Source organism: Pinus tabuliformis, chromosome 6 (assembly GCF_031772625.1).
Source record: "Pinus tabuliformis cultivar Carrire ecotype Pingquan chromosome 6, CPIR1, whole genome shotgun sequence".
Classification (NCBI taxonomy): Eukaryota; Viridiplantae; Streptophyta; class Pinopsida; order Pinales; family Pinaceae; genus Pinus; species Pinus tabuliformis.
Genome location: NC_142292.1, coordinates 222,749,328 through 222,776,591, shown reverse-complemented (window position 1 = coordinate 222,776,591; position 27,264 = coordinate 222,749,328). Strand labels below are relative to the sequence as shown.

Genomic DNA, 27,264 nt, shown 5'->3' with positions numbered 1-27,264 from the left:
AAGAATGCCAAACAATCAGGTAAAGTAATTCAATTCGATTCACGAAATTAAATGAGCCAGAAATGCATCTAATTTTGCTGTTATGAATTGCTTCCAAAATTGGACTCGGGCAGCAGAGCCAACTCTCAACTAATGACTTTTGGCTCCTTGCTATTCAAACATCCATGGTCTCTCGGATGTCAATGGTGATTTCTTCAATAAAGGAATTCCATTGCCAACCAATCAGGTAAAATAATTAAATTTGATGTCCATACTACCAAAACAAAGTTGCCGGTTATCAAATCGATTTCACAAAATTAAATGAGCCAGAAATGTGTCTAACAACTTTTCAAGAAAACAATTTAAATTGTGTAATGAATCAGACAGCAAATTCAAGATGAAAACCATCTCACAGCTTATCTGAACTTCACACATTTTTTATTAGATTTTGAGCCTAAGTATTGTGGTCGACATTCCAAACATATGCATGATATAATTTGATGTGTAGAAAAAAATCACTGACCTCAAAAAGATCAATTTTGTTGTTATGAATTGCTTCCAAAAATGGACTCAGGCAGCAGAACCAACTTTCAACTAATGACTTTTGGCAGCTCGCCATTCAAACATCCACGGTATCTAGGATGTAAATGGTGATTTCTTCAATAAAAGAATCACAAACAATCAGGTAAAGTAATTCAATTTGATGTCCATACTACCAAAATAAAGTTGCTGGTTATCAAATTGATCTCACAAAAGAATGACCCCTCCTTGAGAAATAGTGGCTTGAATAAAAATTTCAAGTAGGAGCAAGAAAATTTGTTCACAAATTAACGCAAAACATTTTATGCTAAAACAGCAAATCCAAAAAGCAGTAAAGGCTGCTAGTAGGCATTAAATCTCAAAATTCCAGGTTCTCTCTGCAATTAACTTTGGAGATTTCGTCTGTGTGTTCATATTCATTGATGCTGAAACCTGGAGAACAACAAATGAGACTCACAAGAATAAGTTTTCCTGTACTGAGAATTTAACAGATCAGAAAATATCGACTTGGTTACAGTAATGAAAAAAATTAAGAGAATACTAAGAATCATCACCCACTTTATAATTGAAAGAAATCATCAGTCCAGCACATGTAAAGAAGATGAGTTAAAAAGTCAAAATATATTCAATGAAAGAAAGGAATTCAAAATAGTCATTTCAAGTCTAAATTTCAACCGTGTATAATTGATCATTAAGGGTGTAAGAGGTACTATCTATTATGAATAATCCAACTGTGAAAGAATACCATGATAAAAAAAGAAACCATTTATATACATCTGACTAAATAATATAAATATAGAGTAACTTCCAAACATACCCTTGCAGGCAAAGAAATCAGAATTGTCCATACCCAGCAGCACACCGAAAGACACAAACACTAAAAGAGGAATTCATATGATGAGTGACAGCAGAACTGGAAAAGGTATATTTAAATTTAAAAGAGACCTCTGAACTTTGTAGGGAAGCCAGCAAACTCTGGAAAAGAGGTAGTGTCAAATAAACAATGACAATGTCAAATAAAAGTAGTCAATGATACCAAATAACTTACAAGAGAATAATGCAATCTGAGAATGAACAGATACTCCTAAATGTCTGAGAAGAAATCTCCTCAAATCCTCCCACAAAAGAACATAGGCTGACCTAGATATATGTATGATCACTTATTATCAATCAATACATAAAACCTGCCATGACATGCATGGCTAGCCATGCGTATGTCTTCCAACCATGCACCATGCCAAAGAAGAAACATACTTCAAAGTTCCTAATTAAAAAAAAAACATACAGTACGATATTGAAAAAGACCACCATCTATTTCTTCCTGAATAACAACCCCTCCCTTGTGAAGACAGAGACCTCAATGCCCGACAGAAGAATAACATAAAACATTATTAGAAAGATATTTTTATAAATAAGTAGCTAAAATACTAATTTAATATATAAATAAACCAATTACAAAATTTATACAGTGTCGATATCATAATAACATTAAAATTACTGAAAATATCAAATAATATAAGAAAAATAAGAAATATAATACATAATCAATATTGGTTAGAATGATATTGATAATAAATGATTCTAGAGTTGAAATGGTGGTAAAATGTTATAGTAGCATATGCATTTGGAATGTGCACTGTATCATACGCATACCTACTTACAATATGACTTAGTGGGGTATTTATCGTGCATTTTCCATCAGTGTGTTTAAACTCCGCTGACTTGGCCAATGACTGAGTTGACCACAAACCGAGTCAACTCGGCCCTCTTATAGGTTCAGGGACGAGTGTGGTACTGAAACAGTCCAACTTGACCAAGTTCATACCTACTTAGCTGAATTGGTCCTTAACCTCATTGCAGCACAGTTTTGAAGGAAAAGTTAATTAAAATAAATAAATTTAAAATCTGTCAAAACCCTAAATCCCAGCTCCCTAAACCTCATCTTCATGTAATAAAAGCTCCAACTAAGGCGAAACTAGTTATTGAATAAAATAACTGATACAGATCCCACTGTATTGGATGATATTGGTCCAACCTTAAAATGGGTATAAGGGTTTCACCCAGCAAAGTTTGATCTTGATTATGATATTGATGACTTGAGGTGGATCAGTTCGAATTTGAATCTAGTAGTAGTAGGCATGGCACATGCAAGCACTAGTCGTGCAACTCATGCTTCTACTACCACAACTGCAGATACAGATGTCCCTAGGGAGTCTGACAAGTCCGAAGACTCTGAGCCAAAGGATGGTATTGTAGCTCATACTAAGGATGTTGGAAATACTGAGAGGGGGGGTGAATCAGTATTTCTTTTTCCCACTATTGTTATACCAGTTAAAACATATATATTCAGAACACAAGATGAACAGCAAGAATAAATGCTTTTATTAATATAAACTGTGCAGTAAAATAGATACAATATATAGATGGTTGCAATCAGTTGCCAAGCTCCAACTTGGACTTTGGTGAGGCTCCAACCTCCAGAGCACCAACTCTATTTTGCCAAGACACCAATCTTGGACTTAGGAGCACAAACTCTCAAGGACTTCAATCCTTCCTACTTCTGAGGCTTCAACCCCAAGGACTCCAATCCTACTTACTTCTGAGGCACCAGCCCAAGGACTTCAATCCTTCTCACTTTTGAGGCACCAACCCCAAGGACTCCAATCCTTCTGCTCTCAGAACTCTTCTCTGCTGAGTTCTATCTATTTACAGCTTCACTGTAGTCTCCAAGCTACAGTATCAATGACAACCAGTCTTCTTATGAATGAGTCTTTACAACTTTGCACACTGCCCACACATAGTCTCCAATAGCCATTTTTCTCTCTGATAATGTCTTCACACAGCTTTAGTCAGTCTTCTGTTAGCTGCACTAAACTCTGTATAAAGAACAATTTTCTGTTCAAGCTTAAGTTCTCATTGTCACAATGAATGCTTCAGCATGACTATTTCTCTGCTGGTTGTTTCTCCCCTTCGACTGCCTACTGTTCTGTTGGTCCTTCATCCCTCTTTCTGTTTTGCTGCACCCTCTTTCTGTTCTGTTGGACCCTCATACGGCCTCTATTTCCTCCAGCGTATTTCAGCAACTTTCAGCAGTTGTAACGGCCTTCACAGCGTATTTCAGCAACTTTCAGCAGCTGCAGCAACAGCAATAGCAGCTACAGCAACAACAGCTACAGAGCAGCAACAGCTCCAGCAACAACAGCTACAGCAACAGCAGCAACAGCTCCAGCAACAACAGCTACAGCAACAGCAACAATAGCAGCTACAGCAATTCCCTGTTTTTACTGTTTTATACATTCTCATGCCTTTGTCCATTCATTTCCACTTACTCAATGGCTCTTTGGCTTCCTCCTCGCTCGCTTGAGCTTCGGCTTCCTCAACACTTGCTTGACCTTCCGGCTTCCCTCCTCCATTCGCTTTATCTTCCTCATGATTACCTTCGATTGATGGTGTCACAAAAATATAATGTCGTCGCGGAGGTGTTTTATCAACGCGGAAATATAATGTCGTCGCGGAGGTGTTTCAGCAACGCCGAAAGTGGTGTTTCAGCAACGCCGAAACTGGTGTTACAGCAACGCTGAAATTGGTGTTTCAGCAACGCCGAAACTGGTGTTACAGCAACGCTGAGACTGGTGTTGCAGCAACGCTGAAACTGGTGTATCAGCAAATTTTTGACAAGTGTCGGTGTTTCAGCAATGGAGAAATTGGTGTTTCAGCAACTTTTCTCCAGGAGTTTCAACCGTGTTCAACAACGGTTTCAGCAATGGTGTATTCCGCCTGCTATATATATATATAATTATCTTTTGATACCATATACACTATAATCCTCCCTATGGCTTTGTTTGCTCTTATTTGCTCTGATGGCTCTCTGCGTCCTCTGTTTGCTTTTAAACACATCCATTGCTCCTCCGATAGCTCCTGATGACCCTGATATGCTTCCTTGCTATATGGTTCCTCCTGCAGCTCCACCGATGGCTCTGTGTGCACCTTCTCTTTGGCATATACCGATGGCTCTATATATATTGCTCCTCTTGGCTCCTCTTGCTCCATCTGCTCCTCTCGGTCCATTTGCTCCTCTTGACTCCGATATGCTCTGTCTCCTCCTCTTGAATATTGGCATATTGACATCAATGACAATCTGTGTCCAACAAAGGATCCCATTTCTAGGCTTAGCAATAGTAATTGGTTTGATGACTGATCATGTTGAACAGTGATTTGTAGTAGGCCAATAGCTTGTTGCATGTTTTTTGGACTCTAGAGGCCATTTAGAACCTCATTTATTATGTATTTTGTCTCTGATATGTATTGCACTCTGCCATTTTGATATCACCCTTACATCGTATATACATTAGCAGACTTTGCATATATTTTCTAATGGTTTGGAATCTTTAAAATACATATTTTTCATTAAAACTTAAATATTTAATGTATTTTTAGTAAACCAAGTCATTAAATTCAAACCGGTCCAAGTCATGGCCAAGTCCGAAGCTGAGTCTGAGTTGACCCTCGGATGATTCCAAGCCCGAGTCAGAGTTTTAAAACATTATTTTCCATACACAACTTGCCAATTTGTCCTAGTGATGATTCATTTGTGCTGGAGTCCATTCCTTTGAGTCACCTTCGTTGTTTTTCATTGTTGCTCTTGCTCGCCTCATATGGTTGGGCATCCTACTATGGTGTATTGTGTAATATTCCTCCTCATGAGGACGTTTCACTTTATGTTTTTGGCACATGTAAGAGAGATTCTATTACATTTGTGACAATTTTGTACCCCTATGGTGGATTCCCTTACACATGCAAATTGCACTATTCTAAGAAAGATTCCCTTGCACCTAAGTTGCACGATACGGGGAAACAAGTACGAGTTTCCTAAACAGGTACAAGTACGAAACGTGACCTTCCCTCCCCTCCCCAATTTTGGAAACAGGGAAACGTGATATATATATATATATATATATATATATGTTAGGACATTTAGGAAATGTTATGTGCAATCATAAAACATGCATGATACATTTTTACATTATGATTAAATTGTCCAATGTCAATGCATAAACTACAAGTCTATCAATTATACATGTCACACTAAGTTACTGGATCCAGCACAGGCAGAAGGAGTATTGCCAGATCCACGGATCTGAACCAGATCCGGATACGGATACTCCAAAAATACGGTTAAAATACGTATTTTTTAAATAAACGGTTTTTGGAAACAGACAGCCTTTACAGGATACGGATCCCGCTGGTGGCTGTCGGAAGCGGTGATAGGGTAGCCGAAAAAGTTAGAAAAGGCAAATATTTTTTAGGTTTCGCTTTAGGTTTAGATATTGTGGTCCCTGTATATATTATAACATTTCCTTTGTCGGGACTCTGCTTTGCTTTGTCCGCTTTTAGCCTTTTCTTTTGTTGCCATTCAGCAGTCGGCCCCTCCTGCACACAGTGATTCGTTCCGGGCTCACCGTCGGCCCCTCCTGCACAGGATTTTTTGTTGCGGGCTTACCGCCAGCTCCACTGCACGCAGCACCGTTCACACCTCTGGTCAGGCCGCTAGTTCCCTTACACGCAGCACGCACACCTTGCTGGGCCCCCTACACGCAGCACGCAGTTTTATTCACGCCCGCACACAGTATTATTCACGACAGCACTATTCACGCCCGCACACAGTATTATTCACGGCAGCACTATTCACGCTCGCAAAAAATTTAAAAACGCCAAGGGTTTAACTGTTCACAAGGTAATTAAATTTTTAACATTCATTTATTGTTATCAGTTATATAGCGTAGTGTTATGTTAATATATGCACATATTAATATTTAATATATGTTATATATAATATAACAGTGATATTCATATATTTATATATATATATATGTTATATAATAATAACAGTTATATTATATATTAATATTTAATATATGATTTTTTCAACGAAAAATCACATTTAAATATTTAATATATGTTATGTTAATAGTTATATTAATATATTAATATTTAATATATATTATGTTAACAGTTATATCCATATATTCCGTAATGTTTAGTTTTACTGTATTCGGTATTTAATATTTAGTATTTAGTATTACTGTATTTAGCATTTAGTATTTAGTTTTTACTGTATTTAGTATTTAATATTTAGTTTTACAGTTTACGAGTCATAGACTACAGTAAAATTTAAATTTTAAATACTAATTTAAATTTTTTAACTGTCTAGTGGTAATTTTAAATTACTAATTTAACTCTATTCAATGTCTCAAGTCATCATTCAATGTCCTAACTCCTAAGCCATCATGCTATTTAAATTTTTAAAATGTATTTAAAATTAAAATTTAATTTTTTTTAATGTATTTACAATTTAATTTTTAATTGGTTATTGATAATATATTATAATTTGACTTTTAAATGCAGTTGCAAGTAACCGTCTATACCATTATCATAATGGAATCATCACAAGATTCACAACATGAGCATAGTGAAGGGGAAATCATCAAAACAGACCCAAAATCTCCTCTATGGCAGTATGTGGAGATTATTGGAAAAAATCCCGGAGGTGGTTCATTTAAATGGAAGTGCAATGAATGCCAAGATATAAAAAATGGCTCATATACTAGAGTGAAGGCCCATCTCACTGGTCAAACTAACACATGGGTGCAAGTATGCACCGGGCCAAAAGATGCAAATGGCAAACCTGGCCAAGGTTTGAGTCCTGGGAAAATGAAATTGTATGCATCTTTGCAAGAAGCTGCTGATAGGAAACTTGCTAAGGGAAAACACCCCTGTGCAAAATTCTACAACTAGGCCTCCATTGCCATCTAGGCCTGCTGCTACATCGAATAAAAGGGCCGCTCTAGGCCCTCTTGAAACGTGTTTCAATAATCAAGGTAGAGACATAGCTGATGAACATGTAGCTCGTTGCATCTATGCAAATGGGCTAGCATTCAATTTGATGCGTTCCCCTTACTGGCAACAAATGATTAAGGCAGTTAATGAACTGCCAAAAGGGTACAAAAGCCCTGGATATGAAAAGGTCCGCACTACCTTGTTGGCATCAGAAAGACAATCCGTGGATAGACAGCTACAGACAATCCGGGATACATGGGCAGAAACAGGGGTGTCCATCATTTCTGATGGATGGAGAGACCAAAGAAACTGCCCATTAATTAATGTTGTTGCAATATGCCCCCAAGGCACAATGTTTCTTAAGGTTGTTGATTGCAGTGGAATAGAGAAAGATGCATCTTTCATATCCACAATTCTTATTGATGCAATACAAAGTGTGGGGCCACATAATGTTGTCCAAGTCATTACGGACAACGCACAAATTTGTAAAGCTGCAGGTTTGATTGTGGAGGGTCGATATGATCACATCTTTTGGACTCCATGTGCAGTCCATTCATTGAACCTTATGCTTGCCAAGATTGGTGAGATTGAATGGATTAATGAAATATATGTAGCATCAAAAGAAATCCAAATGTTCATAACAAATCATTCAATGTCCCAAGCCATTTATTGGGGTTTTGCAAAGTTGGAGCTACTAAAGGTAATTTTTTTAATCAATACTATTTGTATTAGAAATTCTTATTTTTAATTACAAATTTATATATGGTTTCTCATTTGAGATTTGGCCTTTTGAAACTTGTAGGTTGCTGAAACTCGTTTTGCCTCCCACACTCTTGTCATAAAGAGACTTGTGGAGGTGAGACAAGCACTACAAGCAATGGTCATTGACCCTCTTTGGGAATCATGGAGGACTTCCACTTCTGATAGAGGGCAAAAAATCAAGTCCATCATTCTTGATGATGCATGGTGGGACAAGGTTCAATATCTTCTACGGTTCACTGAACCAATCTTGACCTTGATCAGGGCATTTGATACAGATACACCTTGCTTGGGGAAGTTTATGAAAACATTGATAGTATGTTGGAGAGGATAAGGGAAATTATCAAGGCAAGTGAAAATGACCCTCATGAAACATTCTATTATTTAGTGAAGGACATAGTTACAGAAAGGTGGAACAAAATGACCACGCCATTACACCTTCTGGCATATGCATTGCACCCTAAATACTATCATTCTAAAATTTTGTCTTTACCTGGTAGAACAACACCAAACAAAGATTCTGAAGTGGTACAAGGATACAAGACAGCCTTGAAGAAAATTTATAGAGATATGGGAGTTGCAATGGAAGTCCGCCAAGAAATTGGAGGGTTTGTACAGTCTACTGGTAGCTTTTCAGATCCAGTAGCTATGGATGATCGAGGACATCATGATCCTATTACTTGGACGGGCTTCGGTGGGGATAGCATTCATCTCTCTACTCTAGCCACTAGGTTGTTATCACAGGTTGCTAGTTCCTCATCAGCTGAGAGGAATTGGAGTACATATGGCTTCATCCATTCAGTGAAGCGAAACAGGTTGGGAGCGACAAAGGCTGAGGACCTTGTTTATGTTCATTCCAACCTTCGTCTTCTATCACATGTTGAACCAGAGTATAAAAAAGGTTCGAGCAGGATGTGGGATGTGGAGCTTGAGATCTCTGACTTGAACTTGACACTAAATGCCATGACTCACCTCAACCTACTTGAGGATATTGTTCCACCACTAGTCCAGCCTACTGATGCAACTTCCTACATTCCAGGACCCCCATCATCTATTCATGATGTAGAGTTGCAATATGCAGAAGATATAGATCCATTTGAGGATATGTAAATGTATTTACTATTATCATTCATGATATTATGAATCATGATCCTTTTTGTTACTTTGTATGAGGGACGATGCACCATTTCAATGTTTTAATCTTCATATTTATGATTTTATCATTCAATGTTCTAAAAATGTTTGATGGTTTCATGGAGTATTTGATTTTTTAGCTTTAAGGTGTTTTTTTTTAATTTTTATATATATATATATATATATATATATATATATATATATATATATATATATATATATATACGTGACGTATCCTTGCCGTATCCGGATCTTAGATTTTCAAAAAACTAGCGGATCTGGATCCGGATCCGTATCCGTATCCGGATCCGGATCCGTATCCGTATCCGAATCCTGGTAACTTAGATGTCACATGATGATGAAACATACTAACATCACATAGTACTTGCAACCTCATAGTCTGGCGGGGGTCATGTTTTGTATCTGTACTTGTTTTGGAAACTCGTACTTGTTTCCCCGTATTGTGCACCACGAAGATCATGATGATGAGGATGAAGATTGAAGACTATCAGTCTTTGGTCTTTATAGTACTTGCAGCCTCATAGTCTTTATTGTACCTGCAACCTCATATATATAATAAAGGCTGATTTTGATATATATTTATAATAAACCTCATTTATGAAGGCTGTTTTTGGATATTGCTGCTTTCATTATGTGATCATTCATGAGTAAATGTGATGTTAGTATGTTTCATCATCATGTGACATCTAAGTTACCAGGATTCGGATACGGATACGGATCCGGATCCGGATACGGATCAAAAATAGCGGATCCGGATCCGTATCCGTATCTGAATCCCGGTAACTTAGATGTCACATGATGATGAAACATACTAACATCACATTTACTCATGAATGATCACATAATGAAAGCAGCAATATCCAAAAACAGCCTTCATAAATGAGGTTTATTATAAATATATATCAAAATCAGCCTTTATTATATATATGAGGTTGCAGGTACAATAAAGACTATGAGGCTGCAAGTACTATAAAGACCAAAGACTGATAGTCTTCAATCTTCATCCTCATCATCATGATCTTCGTGGTGCACAATACGGGGAAACAAGTACGAGTTTCCAAAACAAGTACAGATACAAAACATGACCCCCGCCAGACTATGAGGTTGCAAGTACTATAAAGACCAAAGACTAATAGTCTTCAATCTTCATCCTCATCATCATAATCTTTGTGGTGCACGATATGGGGAAACAAGTACGAGTTTTCAAAACAGGTACAGGTACGAAACGTGACCCCCGCCCCCCTTCCCCTCCCCAATTTTGGAAACAGGGAAACGTGATATATATATATGTGTGTGTGTGTGTGTGTGTTAGGACATTTAAGAAATGTTATGTGCAATCATAAAACATACATGATACATTATTACATTTTGATTAAATTGTCCAATGTCAATGCATAAACTACAAGTCTATCAATTATACATGTCACATGATGATGAAACATACTAACATCACATTTACTCATGAATGATCACATAATGAAAGCAGCAATATCCAAAAACAGCCTTCATAAATGAGGTTTATTATAAATATATATCAAAATCAGCCTTTACTATATATACGAGGTTGCAAGTACAATAAAGACTATGAGGCTACAAGTACTATAAAGACCAAAGACTAATAGTCTTCAATCTTCATCCTCATCATCATAATCTTCGTGGTGCACGATACGGGGAAACAAGTACGAGTTTCCAAAACAGGTACAGGTTACGAAATGTGACCCCCACCCCCCTTCTCCTCCCCAATTTTGGAAACAGGAAACGTGATATATATATATATATATATGTTAGGACATTTAATAAATGTTATGTGCAATCATAAAACATACATGATACATTATTACATTTTGATTAAATTGTCCAATGTCAATGCATAAACTACAAGTCTATCAATTATACATGTCACATGATGATGAAACATACTAACATCACATTTACTCATGAATGATCACATAATTAAAGCAGCAATATCCAAAAACAACCTTGAAATGAGGTTTATTATGAATATATATCCAAAATCAGTCTTTATTACATATATGAGACTGCAAGTACAATAAAGACTATGAGGCTGCAAGTACTATAAAGACCAAAGACTAATAGTCTTCAATCTTCATCCTCATCATCATAATCTTCGTCAAAAATAGAAGAAGAAGCATGTTCAACAGTGGAAGATGATTGGCGAATTCCACTTCTAGGCTTCCCAGTCTTCAATATTCAGGACGGCAAGAAAGAGTTCCAAATTGCCAATTAAAAAAAAATAAAAATAAAAAATAAAAAACAAATGTTGCTTTGCAGGAAACGCAGTCGTACAACCTTGAAATGCATTTTAGGCCATACTGGCCCACGTTTCAGCCTCATGAAACGTGCCAGTATGGCCTGAAACGTGTTTCGAGGCCATACCATATTTGTTTCGCCCCAAATCACATGAAACAAGGACACATAAATACGAGTATTTGACATGAGACACAGCAACCTCGGAAACAAGACACGAGGGACACGTTTTATATACATATTTACATATATTAAAAAAATACTGAAATATAGTGCTTGAGCCATATAGATATGAATCATGATGATATCTATTTAGTATTTAGTATACACTATTTACTATTTCGTAATTTACTAGTTAGTTTATTAATTTACTACATCAATGATGTTCACAGTTCAATGTTCATTGTTCATGTTATAACTTTTGTTATTAGCTTCAAACAAGTTTGATCATCTTCAAACTTCACATAAGGTAGTTTATGAACTATAAATTTATGTGTTCAAACTTCATTGTTGACCAGAGCATTAATTGAGCTTTCCCTCTCTTTAGACCTTGAAGTAGTGAGCAATGAGCACATGACAGGGAGCTGGGATTTTTATTTCAACACACGATCTATACGTGGTCACTCGTGTATAATTAAGTTCCATAGGCTACAACACAACTTACAGGAAATTTAAGTGCTCCAAACTCTCAGCAAAGCATGTGAGCGCTCGTCTCCTGCATCTCCAGGTCCAGGGCGGTGTGAAGTTGTGAGCATTGCACTCGAATCTGATGGAATTCCTCGCATTGCACAACAAATTTGAATTCGGCAGCGAGCAAACTCGACTTCGGTGGCGAACAGTGACAAAAAAAAACCCAAAAATAAACCATGTTGCAGGTTTTAAATGTCACTTTTCATGGGACATGTGTCCTAAGAACCAGAAACGTTAGGGCACGTTTTGGCCACGTCCAAAATATGTCTCAATTGGAGGAAACGAAGAAAAACGTTTTCGACATGTTTTAGGGCACGTTTCGTGTCCGACACATGAAATACAGGACACGAGACCCTGAGGGACATGTCTTGTGACTTAGGATTCGGCGTTTCAGTTTCTTTTTTGGGTGGAAACATCCTCCTTCCCAGCGTTTCCTGCAACATAGCCTTGCACTTATGACAGAATTACATCTGTTCAGTAAGGCACAATCATTGAAGAGAGATTCTTTGTATGAGTGAAACATTATTCCTTTAATTAAGGCTCATTGACTGGGTACTCCACTAGTTGAGATACTTTGGAATATAGAGCAGTGCATTTGAGGCTAGGAAGTCATAACCCCCTTCTGCTCCTATTCTACAAAGGAAAGGAGGGCGCACTAGGTTGAGTAGTTCAGTGATTGAGTTCGCTAGTGACTGCCTAAAAGAACCTGTTTTATTTTGTAATATTTATATTGGTGTGACTGAGAAGAATGTCACTGATGTTCCAGAATTCCAGTCCACTGACCCAAAATGGATCTGAACAGAAGCGAATGGTAGTAAGACTCAAAAGAAATTTGACAATTAATGAAGGTATCAAAATAAACATTGTAGTATTAAAAGTTAAATGTAAGGAAAAAGTGAGACAGACAGAGAAAAATTATGTGAAAAAGAAAAATGAAAATAGGATAAGAGAGCTGGGTATGGAAAATGGAAGGTCAGCTCTGTTGGCCTTCCCCTCACCCACAGCTCTGCCCATAACCTGTTACTCGAAGGGGGTTTTGCTGGCCAAGAGGTGAGGATGCAAATGAGCAGCTGTGTAAATTGTTGAACAGCCCATGAGCCTGCAACCTGCATTGTAAACCAGAGATTGTCGAAATTAAAACTGAGAATCTTTTTGAAACTATAATTTTTTTCCTTTGCATTCCCCAGATGAAATTTTGTCTTTGTGTGATAAAGTTTTCTAAATGGCTGGGTTCTGATTCGTAGGAGAGATCTGACTTCTAATAATCACATTAAATGTGATGCCTGTAGTTGAATTCATGGCTAAAATGAAGAATTCCCCACTATATTTCTGCTAGCATTACTCAGAAATTCCCTTTCCCATTAATGCTCTGTGAAAGCCAACATCTATGTAATAATCTCAATCCATTCTATGTTGAATTCGAGATCAACAGGTACCATGATATTACTGTTGCACTTAATCAGTGGTATTTCTAATTCCAATCCTAGAGAGTAGTTCAATTAAGATTGTGAAACCATTGGCAAGCAGAGATGAGCTTACACAAAACAAATAAACCTTCCATGAGGCTGTACGCACCTCCAAGACCGTGTAAGCAGCATTTGTTAGTCCCTTGAGGCTATAGACATCATTTGATGGATTATTGCGACCACACACCTCTCCTACAAGTCGTATGCATCCCCAAGGGACCATACACCACTCAAATTACATTTGAAGACTTGTCAGAGGTTCTATCTACAAAGCACATTCAGAAGTCTTTCATCACCATCAGATCATGTCAGAATGCCAGAATTCCATAATTTCATCTGCTTCCTATCTTCAGTCTATGTATTCCAGATTCTGCAACCATGTGGGGATTATGTAAAAATGATTCTAGTATGATGGAAAACAAGTCATGTAAAAAGCCTTAGGTAGCTTAGGACTATACTAGCGAGTTCACTCTAGGAAGTCTTTTTTCCTCAGCCCATTATTTGTGTTTTCAACACTTGCAATCAGTTTTCTCCCAATTATACCCCAAAGCTAGTGTGTGGCTTGATGGTAGAGTCTTAGGTGAGTCCTAGTGTCTAGAATTAATGTATATTACCATACTAGATCATTTCTAAAGTTTCACAGAATTTGGTAGAGTCTATATATCAGTTTTTATTTATTAAAAATTTTCCCACTAGTCAGAATTTTTAATAATTATTTGATGCAAAATGTAATAAGTGTTGTCTATAGAAGTTGTAGGGAGTATGAGTAATCAAAATTAGACCTCCACACCTCAACTTCTATCTAGACACGCTTTGAGGGTTAAGAAATATGTATTTACCCCTCAAATCCCAATTTTTATAACTTTTGGCAAAAAAATGGCAAATAATTAGCCAGAAAATAAAATGAGAGGATTAAAAATTCTCTCCAAGTGGAAAATGATTTCAAAATGAAGTGGACTTTCCCAAGAAGAGAGTCGAATCAAAAAATGATGGGAATTTAATTTATCAAGAAAAGATGGCCCAAGGAAATATTTGATGGTCCAGAGAAGAATCCCATGTCCCAACAAATCGAATTTTTAAAGGAGATGGTCCAAGAGGGTTACTTTGAATAAAAAAAAATTGATGAAAAAGGATGGAAAATATCTTTAGTGGTCCAAACCACTATGGAATCAAAATTTCTCTCCACCAAGCTTCTCTTCCAAGGCAAACGACTTCTCCTCAATATTTGCACAGGAAATCAAGGGCTACAAATTTTTTGGCTTGGATCTAGCCGTTTTCCTCTTGGACCTAGCCACTTGGCCATGAGATATAGACATTTCCTCTAGAGGCTCCTCTCATATTTTCTATAAATTGAGCTCTAGGCCCCTCATTGTAATATCACAGGATTGTATATTGAGCTACTAGATAGCGAAGATCTACTGAAGTTTTTACTCAAATATTTTTGGATCTAATAAAAACGACATTGGGGTTACATGCTTTATGGTGTTATTCTTCTACTCTTTATGGTAATATTTTTTTGATTCATTAATTAATATTCTACTAAGTTAATTAAATTGTTATTTCCATTTGCCATTTTTGGATCTATTGATGTATAGTTATCTTGAATTGATAATTGGATTAGAGAAACACTCTAGATCTAGAAGTGCTAGTGGGTTTTCGGTTGAACCTCTAGTTTTCTTTTTCATTGTGCTATTTAATCCCTTTTAGATCTAACAACATCTTTCGAAGAGTGTAGAGATCTTTTATTTTCTGAATCAGATCTTGAGCGTTTGGGGACGTTTTCGGTTGAACCAACCAACTCTCAAGGGATAGAGAAGTAAAATAACTCATATTGATCTCTCTCAATTTTTCAGAACTCTCATCAGCACTCCCTTTGAACTTTGGTAGCCACTCATGATACTTCTCAAGCAAAGGCTTATCATACAAAAAAATTTAAAGGGAGTTTCTTTACCATAGCTCACAAATATCTTCAAAATTCTTTATATCCATTTTATTTATGCACTTTATTTGTTAGATCTAGCTATTTTAGAGCTTATTTTTTTCTACCCAAGAGCGGAGGTGTCCTCACACTCTTTGGGCTAGTTGATCTGTAAATTTTTGAATATATTCTAAACCCTTTGTACATAAACGATTTTCCTCTTGTATATGTATTTGGATCTCCTCCCTATTTTTGCGCATATCTGAAAGAGGATCAACGGTTTGGCATTGGAAATTTTTTTTGCAGGTAGATGCTTGAAGATTCAAAGTAACAAATATATATTTTTGGAGCTCAAAACCCACACTTGTTTGTTGATCAAGACATCACCCTCTCCTCTCTCCATTTTCCTACGCAGATCCTAGACAGCTAGGGTTTTGAGAATAATTTCAAGTTCAGTCTTGAAGAAAGCCACCATTTGAAAGCTTGTGAATCAAGATCAATCTTTTTTGGGAAGTTGTCCTCAAATTTTTGAAGCCTTTTCTCTTGGCCACAAGCATAGGAAAGGTTTCTCTTTTTCTCTTGTGCGAAAGTTACTGTTAGCCTCGCTGGCAAAAGGCCCAAAAATGGATCCATATATGCTCTTAAAGTCTCCAAATTTGCTTAAAATCGTGCCAATGGATCCAAAAATGCTCTTGAAATCTTCAAGAATTGCTCAAGAACATCCAAAGGTCAAAATAAGTGCAAAAGGAGAGCCCTTGGAAGGACGGAAATACGCTATCGGGAAGCAAAAACACTCCAAAACCATGAAAAAACCATGAAAAACAGTCAAAGCACAGCAACCGTTAGATCTGGCCGATCAACGGCCCAGATCTAACAACAAATTGCAATCGGCGTTGCAAAGAGGACGACTTAAAGAAGGGACACAAGACACCGCCGACCAGTGATCTCCGATGATCGGATCGGCGGGTCGCATCGGCGGAAGCATCGACAATTTAAGTAAGGGCCATGGGCATGAGCGATAAGCGATTGCGATCAGATCGCATCGCTATATCGCAGCGGAGAAGCACCAAGGGGCAGAGCCTTTATACCTTCGTATGGGCGATGCGATGATGCGGACTCGACGGTATTCTAAATAGTATTTGATAATATTTGAGGTCCGCAGAAAGTCTAGTTTCAATGCATTTTCAATGTATTTCGTTATATAACGAAATACAAAGGGGAACTTGGCAGCGCCAATAGCGATGAAGCTGGACCCGAAAGGGTCCGGGAAGTGAAATATATAATATTTGAAGTCCGCCAAAGGCCATTTTCATGTGTTTTCAGAGTTTTTCAAGCGAAATTCAAAATACAAAGGAAGCAAGGGACCAGGCCACTTGCGATAGGCGACAACGACCCGAAGGGCGGACCCGATAGAGGAATAAACCATTTTTGAGGACTTTTGAAGTCCGAAAAGGATAGAGAGGGGCGGGATTTCTCAATGTTGCTGTGTTTTCTGTTTAAAACAGAAACAGTCATTATTTTCGGCAGAAGTCCACAATATGGCAGCGTTGTTCTGTGTTAACAGAAAGCATGCATTGCTAAACATTTGAAAGGGCCACAGCACGCGCAGCTCATCCCAAATCGACAAAGCAGTCGTGGAGCAGCACAGCGCAACACAGCACGCGCAGCGTGCCCAAAACAAACATCATGGGGCATCTCTGGCACGAGAAGGCTCCCAAACAGCGCATCAAACTACCTGAAGGTGGTTATTCCTATGTCAGAAGGAGAAAACCTCCGAGCCATGCTTGCCTATTCAGGGAATCAAACAGTTAAGGGACAAAGAGGATAGATTAAGACTTTGAGCCTTTGAGAGCTCAGGAGCATTGTAAAAGGCCTATAAAAGGCTGAAAACTAAATGTAGCAAAGGTTCAACTTCTGGAGATTATTACTACTCTGTTCCTTCAAGCTTCTCATCTTCATTCTAGCAATATAAGCTTCTTTTGTTGTTACATGTTCAATTCCATTTTCTTTGTTGTTCTATGCTTGCACATGAATAGGTTATTCATGTTTTCTGCTGTGTCTAATGCCAGATAACTGTCATCTTATCTCTGCATTGATAAACTAGATTTGCAAGTTTCATTTGCTTCCTGTAGCTGGCCATTCATATATGTTTATGTATGCATCTGCTGGTACAATCAGTATTCTCCATCTATCCATTGAATCTATAAACTATTGAGCATTAGTAGTCTAAAGCCTTGTATTGTTGAGGGTGTTCATGCATGTCTTGAGTGAGAATAGAGTTGAAATGGTTATCTGACTTGATCCAAACCATCATTCATTCCAATAGTTCAGAGAACAAGATTGAAGATTATATGTTACCAGGCATCTCCGAGCTGCAACCTAGGAGAGTTTCCTGGAGTGATAACATAATTGGCGCCATTGCCGGGGAGAGGAAACTGAAGCTCAGCTTCCCTGGGAAACGAAACAGATCCAGCTTTGATGATAGACAAAGTCTGGGCACCTTTTTTGGTTGTAATCATCTATCTGGCGACTCTACTGGAGGCCGAACCTCTTGTCAACTCCACTTCATAGTTCTGGCTCAGTTTGTGAGGCATACTCGGAGAAACCCTCAGAAGTCACAAGCTGACCCAGTACCTGATCCTGAAAAGATCATCAGAAAAAGGAAGGTATTGCAGAAAGGAGCATCGGGTTCAGGTGAACCTAAACAATATTTTATATCTCTTCAAGAAAATCCTGCAATAGAACAAATACATGTTGAGAGTATAGCTTCCAATACTAGCAGTGAAGAAAAACTCTCAGAGATTCATAAAGCTCCTTATTCTTTAGGTTCTCCTTTTGTTGAAAGCCCAAAGGAAACCTCACCTCCTATCCATCATACTCCTTTAGTCTTGTCATTCACTCCTCAGCCCTCTGTCATTCAGACTGCCAATACTCTTATAGCCACCACAGTTATGGCAGGTCCACAAGCACCCACCAAAATGGAAAGAATCATCGTTACTAGGTATGGACCTCTAATACTGCCCACTCCTTTAAATGCCATGCCTACTAGAGAATATCAGAAATATAGCCCTAAGTTCACGGGGACTGAAGGTGTTACCGCTGAAGAACATCTTGAGTCATTCTATAGCTATGCTGATAACCTAGACATTAGTGAATATGATGTGTGGATGAGAGTCTTTGTCCAAAGCCTAGATGGAGAGGCTAGAAAATGGTTCAGAGAACTAGCCCCAAGATCTATAGCAGATATTGAGTCTTTAGATGATGTATATCTCAAGCATTGGGGGGGTAAAAAGGATCTCCTCTACTACCACACTGAGTTTGGGAACTTAAAGAGGGAAAATGGTGAATTGTTGTATGATTTTAATAAGAGGTTTAATCGTATGTACAACAAGATACCAGCTGAAGTAAAACCCACTACTACCTCTGCTAAACTCACCTATGCCAGTGCTTTTGATTCTGACTTCTGCCTACTATTGAGGGAGAGGCGTTGTGCTACTTTGGCTGACATGCAGGATGCAGCCTTGGAAGTGGAATCAAACATCATGGCCGCAGAGAAGCTCAAGGGAAATGTTGATAAAAGAAAACAGAGGGGCGAGTCTTCATCATCCTCTAATCCTAAGATAGATAAAATGACCAAAATGATAGAGTCATTAACCTCTGAAATCTCCAAATTAAAGGTTGAGCAGCAACCTGGGAAAGGAAGAGTTCCTAATACCTTTGCTCCTAGAAATCCAAATCCAAATCCATATAGAAGAACTAATAAGCAATTGCAGATTTTGCAAAGAAGCAAAGTTGCCAATGAAGACCAAAGGGTGAAGGCCCATTTTCAAAATGCAGTCATGGAAGAAGAGCAGTTTGAAGAAGATGATGAGATCCATTGTCTGGAAGACAAAGGCAATGCTTCCTTTTTGACCTCAGCTGCCTATGAAAAGTCATTATTCAATGACCAGATCAACCAAGAGTGGGACGATGAAGCTGTTCTACAAACTGAAGATCAGCGAAGATATAATCTGAGGTCAAAGATGAATAATGCCAAGGAAGCTCCTATTCAAAGAGTTGTTGTCCCTGCAGTACAGTAAGCTAATAAGCAGAAGCAACCGGCAGTTGATCCCATCATCCTTAAAGCTCCAGCTCATGAGGTAAGAGGCCTTGACAAGTCTCCTTCTCCTTTTAGTTTTCAATCAGAAATTCAGAAACTAAGAATACCTATGCCTCTCATTGAACTAGTGAAGAATGAGTCCTTCAAAAGATCCATCCTCGAGGCCCTTGAGCCTAAAGCCATCCAAGCCTCCACTGACTATGTAAATCTGCAAGATGACAAGCCAGTTGTTATTCTCAACCTAATGATTGAAAATTGTGAAGACAGCTCCCCATCATTCTATGTCTCTCTCACTATTCATGATAAAATCCTTCACAACTGCCCTCTGGACACTGGAGCCAGCCATAATCTAATGCCCAAGGTTGTCATGGATGAGTTGGGTTTTGACATCACCAAGCCTTATCATGACCTGTTTTATTTTAACTCTAGAAGAGTGAAATGTTTGGGATTAATCAAAGGCCTAGCCATCACTTTGTCTCAGCTGCCCATGAAAAGCATGATGATGGATATTGTGGTAGCAGATGTACCCCCCAAATTTGGCATGTTATTTTCCAGAGGTTGGATCAAGAGATTAGGTGGATCATTACAAAATGATCTATCCTATGCTACTGTCCCAGTTTTCAGAGGTGAGAGCAAGAGATTATACAGAGAAGCTAAGTTGGCTTATATCATCAACGATGAAAGGAATCCCACTAATCATCCCATCTATGTTGTTGACACTAATTTTGGAGCATGTATTCTTCATATTGAAGAATCCCAATTGGCCTCCACGCAACGTAAAAAACCAGTTTTCCAGATCGTTGAGGAAGAAGGCCCACAGATTTGGGACATGTTCTTTGATGGGGCTTGCTCTAAGGTAGTTGCAGGGGCAGGTGTAGTCATTGTGTCCCCCACACAGGAATACATTCATTTGTCTTTCAAATTAACCTTTTAGGTCACAAACAACATAGCAGAGTACAAAGCTTTGATTTTGGGCTTAAGTGCTGCTAAAGAAATGGGCATCAAAGGCCTGAAAGTGTTTGGAGATGCAGACCTCATCATTTAGCAGGTCGATAAAACTTTCCAAGTAAAGCATCCGAGGCTGAAAGCATACAAAGACGAGGTATGGAGGCTCAAGGATTCTTTTAATAATTTCAACATTTCTTACATTCCAAGAATGAAGAACCAGCTTGCTGACTCCCTTGCTGTGTCTGCTAGCACGTTTATTCCTCCTTTGCCTCCTAAATTGACGTATGAAGTTCAGGTTAAATATAGACCGTCTCTACCTGACAATGTCAAATACTGGAAAGTTTTTGAAGACGATGATGAAATTAACAGGTTTTTACAAGTCGTTGAGGAATTTTCTAAAGCGCACATCGGCCAAGAAAATGAAGCCATGGAAGAATGCGACCAGCCAAGCAAAAAAACAAGATCAGCCGAGGAAGCATTGTCCAGCTTCCTAGTAACCATATACCAAAGGGATTGGTGCCTCTAGAGAAGCTGTTTGATCATAAAGATGTGCCTTATAAGCCTGCCAAAACAAAAAATGAGTTTGTTGTTCGTAAACACAATATAGGGAGCCCAGCCCATCCGAAATACATAAATATGTCCACTCATTTGTCCTCTGCCCAGAATTCCGAGTATTGCACCCTCATGAAGCAATTCGCTGATATTTTTGCCTAGGAATACAGCGATCTTAAAACCTATGATGCAGACATCATTCAGCATAAGATTCCACTGGAAAAGAACACCATCCCTTTTAAGCAGAAATTAAGACCTATCAGCCCTCTCTTATTGCCCTTGATTGAGAAAGAAATCAAGAAGTTGTTGGACGCCAAAATCATAGTTCCCTTAAGGTATTCAAAGTGGATAGCTAACCTTGTGGTAGTAAGAAAGAAAAATGGAGAAATCAGGGTTTGTGTTGACTTCAGAAATCTGAACAAGTGCTCTAAAAAAGATAACTACCCCCTGCCTAAGATGGAACACTTGCTGCAAAGAGTTTCAGGGGCTAGAGTCATGTCTTTCTTAGATGGATTTTCAGGTTACAATCAGATTGTTGTACATCCAGAAGATCAGGAAAAGACCGCCTTCACTACTCCTTGGGGCACCTTCATGTACTCCAAGATGCCTTTCAAACTGATGAACATTGGGGCTACTTTTCAGAGGGCCATGGACATAGCCTTCGTGGGAGAGAAGGACAAGTTTGTCCTTATTTATCTTGATGACATAACAATCTTCTCCAGCAGTCACAAAGACCATTTGCAGCATTTGAAGAAGGTCTTCCTAAAGTGCAGACAGTTTGGAATTTCGGTTAACCCAAAGAAGTCACAGTTTGCTCTAGAAGAAGGCAAGCTTCTGGGACATATTGTTTCTGCTGAAGGTGTGAAGATTGATCCAGCAAGAGTTCAAGCAATTCAGACATTGTCCATCCCAAGGTCAAAAAGGGACATTCAATCCTTCCTGGGTAAGATTAACTTTGTAAGGAGGTTCATTCCAAACTTTGCAGAGCTAGTAAATCACATCACTTCCATGTTGAAGAAAGGATCAGAAATAAAATGGACAGATGCTTCAAGAAGCTCTTTTGAAGCCATAAAGCAAGCTATCATGGAAGCTCCTACTCTAATCAACCCAGATTACACTAAGGAGTTTTGTATCTTCTCTTTTGCCTCTTATGATACACTTGCAGCAGTTCTATTGCAGAAAAATGATGAAGGCATAGAGCACCCCGTGGCGTTTTTCAGCAAAACTTTAAAGGATGCTGAACTAAAGTATCACCTTATTGAAAAACAAGCTTATGCTCTCATAAAATCTTTAAAGGCATTCAGAATTTATATTCTACATTCCAAAGTGGTTGCATATGTACCTTCAGCCTCAGTAAAAGATGTCTTAACTCAGCCAAATATTGATGGAAAGAGAGCTAAATGGATTGCAAAATTCATAGAGTTTAACATAGAGGTGAAGCCCACTAAGCTTGTCAAAGGCCAGGGCTTGGCTAAACTTATGGTTGAAGAAAATTTCAGCTTGTTAGACAAGTTGCATGGGTCTAAATTCAGATGATGAGCAGACAGAGAGAGCAGCAGAAGAGCAAAAGCAGAATCAGTCTTTGGCTAAAAGTTTGGCCACATGTGAATGGTATTCCAGCATAGTTCATTTTTTGCAAAAGCTAGAAGTCCCTCCAAGGCTTAGCTCAAGTCAAGCCCGGGCCATTAAACTCAGATCAGCCAAATTCTGCATAAATAAAAATTTGCTTTATTGGAAAGACCCATCAGGAATCCTCTTGAGATGTCTAGATAAAGAACAATCTGTGGAAGTCATACACCAGTTCCATTCTAGCATTTGTGGAGGGCATCATTATTGGAAAACCACAGCCCACAAAATCTTGAGGGTTGGGTATTATTGGCCTACTCTGTTCTCTGATGTGTTTTCTTTTGTGAAATCTTGTGACAAGTGTCAGAGGTTTGCAGGAAGACAGCAGCTAAAATCTCTGCCCTTGAAGCCAGTACATGTCAATGGTCCCTTCCAGCAATGGGGCTTGGACTTTATAGGTGAGATCAACCCACATTCCAGTGGCCAACACAAATGGATCTTAGTAGCCACTGATTATTTCACCAAGTGGATTGAGGCTATACCCACTAAGAATGTTAATTATCAAGTTGTCATAAAATTTTTGAATGAGAATATTTTCACTAGATTTGGTTGCCCAACCAAACTAGTCATTGATAATGCAGCAGCTTTCAAGGCAAAAGAATTGGTGGACATGATTGAATCCATGGGCATTCAAGTGCTGCATTCTACTTCATATTATCCTCAAGGCAATGGCTTGGCAAAATCATCTAACAAGAATCTAGTAAGGATAATCAAAAAACTGTTAGAGGACAACAAAAAGCGTTGGGATTCCAAGTTGAAGTTTGCGCTATGGGCTGACAGAGTTACCATAAAAAAGTCCATAGGGAATTCTCCATTTAAATTGGTTTATGGCATTGATGTTGTTTTCCCTATCCAGATGATTCTCCCTATGGCTAAATTCTTGCAAGAAGAACAAGATGAAGAAAATGACATGGTAAGAAGAATGAATAATCTGGTTGAACTATAGCAGATCAAAGAGCAGATGGCTGAGAAGTCAAAAGCTCATCAAAAGAAAATCAAAGAAACCTTTGACAGGAAGGCAAAAGTGGACAATTTCCAAGTTGGTGATTGGGTGCTTAAATGGGATGCATTTAAGGAAAAGAAAGATAATCATGGCAAGTTTGACTCTTTATGGACAGGTCCATTTGTCATCGCTCAAATTCAGCAGAACAATACATTCATTCTGCACAATCTGGAAGGAGGAGATACTTTTGGTAGCCCAGTAAATGGGCAGTTCTTGAAACTTTATTTCGTTTAAGGCTTTAAAGCCTTGTTATTGTAAATATGTTTTTTCCAGTTTTTATTTTCATTACAAAATAGACTCCATGCCCAATGGAACACTAGGAGGAAGATTTGATTTTGTTTTTTCAGGAAAGGCATTGATCTCTGATCCTTGAAACCTCACAGGGAGGATTCCATCCCCAGATGGAGCCAGCGTTAGCCACGCTGGCAAAAGGCCCAAAAATGGATCCATATATGCTCTTAAAGTCTCCAAATTTGCTTAAAATCATGCCAATGGATCCAAAAATGCTCTTGAAATCTTCAAGATTTGCTCAAGATCATCCAAAGGTCAAAATAAGTGCAAGAGGAGAGCCCTTGGAAGGGCGGAAATATGCTATCGGGAGGCAAAAACACTCCAAAACCATGAAAAATAGTCAAAGCACAGCAGCCGTTAGATCTGGCCAATCAATGGCCTAGATCTAACGGCAAATCACAATCGGCGCTACAGAGAGGACGACTTAAAGAAGGGGCGCAAGACACCGCCAATCAGCGATCTCCGATGATTGGATCGGCGAGTCGCATTGGCGGAGGCATTTGCGATTTAAGTAAGGGCCCTGGGCATGAGCGATAAGCGATTGCGATTAGATCGCATCGCTATATCGCAGCGAAGCAGCACCAAGGGGCAGAGCCTTTATACCTTTGTATGGGCGATGCGATGATGCGGACTTGACGGTATTCTAAATAGTATTTGATAATATTTGAGGTCCACATAAAGTCTAGTTTCAAGTCATTTTCAATGTATTTCGTTATATAACGAAATACAAAGGGGAACTTGGCAGCGCCGATAGCGATGAAGCCCGGACACGAAAGGGTCTAGGAAGTGAAATATATAATATTTGAAGTCTGCCAAAGGCCATTTTCATGCGTTTTCGGAGTTTTTCAGGCGAAATTCAAAATACAAACGAAGCAAGGGACCAGGCCACTTGCAATAGGCGACAATGACCCGAAGGGCAGACCCGATAGAGAAGTAAACCATTTTTGAGGACTTTTGAAGTCCGAAAAGGACAGAGAGGGGCGGGATTTCTCAATGTTGTTGTGTTTTCTGTTTAAAACAGAAAGTCATTATTTTCGGCAGAAGTCCACAATATGGCAGCGTTGTTCTGTGCTAACAGAAAGCATGCATTGCTAAACATTTGAAAGGGCCACAGCACGCGCAGCTCATCCCAAACCGACAAAGCAGTCGTGGAGCAGCACAACGCAACACAGCACGCGCAGCTTGCCCAAAACAAACATCATAGGGCATCTCTAGGACGAGAGGGCTCCCAGATAGTGCATCAAACTACCTAAAGGTGGTTATTCCTCTGTCAGAAGGAGAAAACCTCCGAGCCATGCTTGCCTATTCAGGGAATCAAACAGTTAAGGGACAGAGAGGATAGATTAAGACTCCGAGCCTTTGAGAGCTCAGGAGCATTGTAAAAGGCCTATAAAAGGCTGAAAACTAAATGTAGCAAAGGTTCAACTTCTGGAGATTATTACTACTCTGTTCCTTCAAGCTTCTCATCTTCATTCTAGCAATATAAGCTATTTTGTTCTTACATGTTCAATTCCATTTTCTCTGTTGTTCTATGCTTGCACATGAATAGGTTATTTATGTTTTCTACTGTGTCTAATGTCAGATCACTGTCTTCTTATCTCTGCATAAATAAACTAGATTTGCAAGTTTCATTTGCTTCCTGTAGCTGGCCATTCATATATGTTTATGTATGCATCTACTGGTACAGTCAGTATTCTCCATCTATCCATTGAATCTATAAACTATTGGGCATTAGTAGTCTAAAGCCTTGTATCATTGAGGGTGTTCATGCATGTCTTGAGTGAGAATAGAGTTGAAATTGTTATCTGACTTTATCCAAACCATCATTCATTCAAATAGTTTAGAGAACAAGATTGAAGATTATATGTTACCAGGCATCTCCGAGCTGCAACCTAGGAGAGTTTCCTGGAGTTATAACAATTCCTCTTCTCTTGGACGTCAAAGCTTAAGCTTAAGTATCTTGAAGGAAAAGTGAATTATTTTTTGGAGGATTATCAACTTCCTTTGGAGGAATTTTCTCATTTGTAAATTTCACCATAAATTTGTAAATAGTTCTCTTATTTTTCTTGGTTCTTTGAGGAAGGATATTAGCTCATTGAAGCTCATTTTTTGTAAACCCTCCTTTAGATCTAAGGCCTCTCTTCTCTCTAAGAGGGTTTAAATTTGCAATAATAATAAAAGAGAATTTTCTTTGAGAGAGCTTCCGGTTTTCTATCCTTCATATCTCACCTCCTTAATTGGTAGGAGAACCTCTTGGATAGGTATTCACTAACTCATTTCAGTTTCTTTGCTAGCTTAGTCATTAGATCTAAATCACTATCTTGTTCATTTTTGCATTGGTAGCTTAGATCATTTTCTTGTTAATTGCATCATTTAATTTCTAGATCTAGCCTCCAATTTTCATTGTGCAGATGATTTTAATCACTCATCATCCACTTGATCTAATTTGCTTTTGCTTCATTGGGAAATTTTCACTTGCTTCATTAATCATTGGCACAAGCTAGTCTCACATTGATATCATAACTTCTGCTCAAAATATTAATTGTCTATTTGATCATATAAATGAAATGGTATTTTTCTATTCATGCACATCTAAAACATTTCACCCTTGAAGCATTTCTCTCAAATTGTTAATCTCATTGAAGCACTTGTTTTAATTCTAGATCTCATTTCTAGACCTCGCAGCTCTCTTATAGTTGAGTCCCTTGTACGAACGAAGGCACAGGGTTTGTACTAAAGTCCTATGGGGCTATCATTAATGAGGCCTTAACTTCCTCATCCTAGCCTTCTTGCAACAACCTCAGTCCTTACCAAGTTTGAGGAATTGAGGGGAAGTCAAACTTTAAATTAGCCTTTAATTAAAATTTATCGAGACCACTAAGCTTCACACACTCACTGATAACATTCCTTCATCTTGCATATAATTAATTATTGTACAATTTGGATTGTGAGCTTATTATTTACTTGCAAGCATTTCATATTCTTGTGCTCATTGCTAATTGTTCTTTAATGTTATATTATATTTGAGCATCTCTCTTCCAGTACAAGTTTTACTTTCTTGCAAGTTCTATTCCATCTTGTTGCTCATAACCTCAAATTGGTATATGGTCTAATTATATTCGTCTTGCAAGAT

At 38.4% G+C, this 27,264-nt stretch overlaps 1 protein-coding gene across 1 annotated transcript in view; it reads right to left on the bottom strand.

Moving 5' to 3' along the window:
* Nucleotides 1-484: 484 nt before the first annotated feature.
* Nucleotides 485-27,264, bottom strand: part of LOC149258256 (outer envelope pore protein 24A, chloroplastic-like) — a 95,256-nt gene continuing 68,476 nt past the window's right edge. The window contains exon 3 of the mRNA XM_089414950.1: nucleotides 485-951. Coding sequence (XP_089271076.1) covers nucleotides 871-951 — 81 coding nt within the window. The 3' untranslated portion in view covers nucleotides 485-870. The remainder of the gene's footprint in view (nucleotides 952-27,264) is intronic.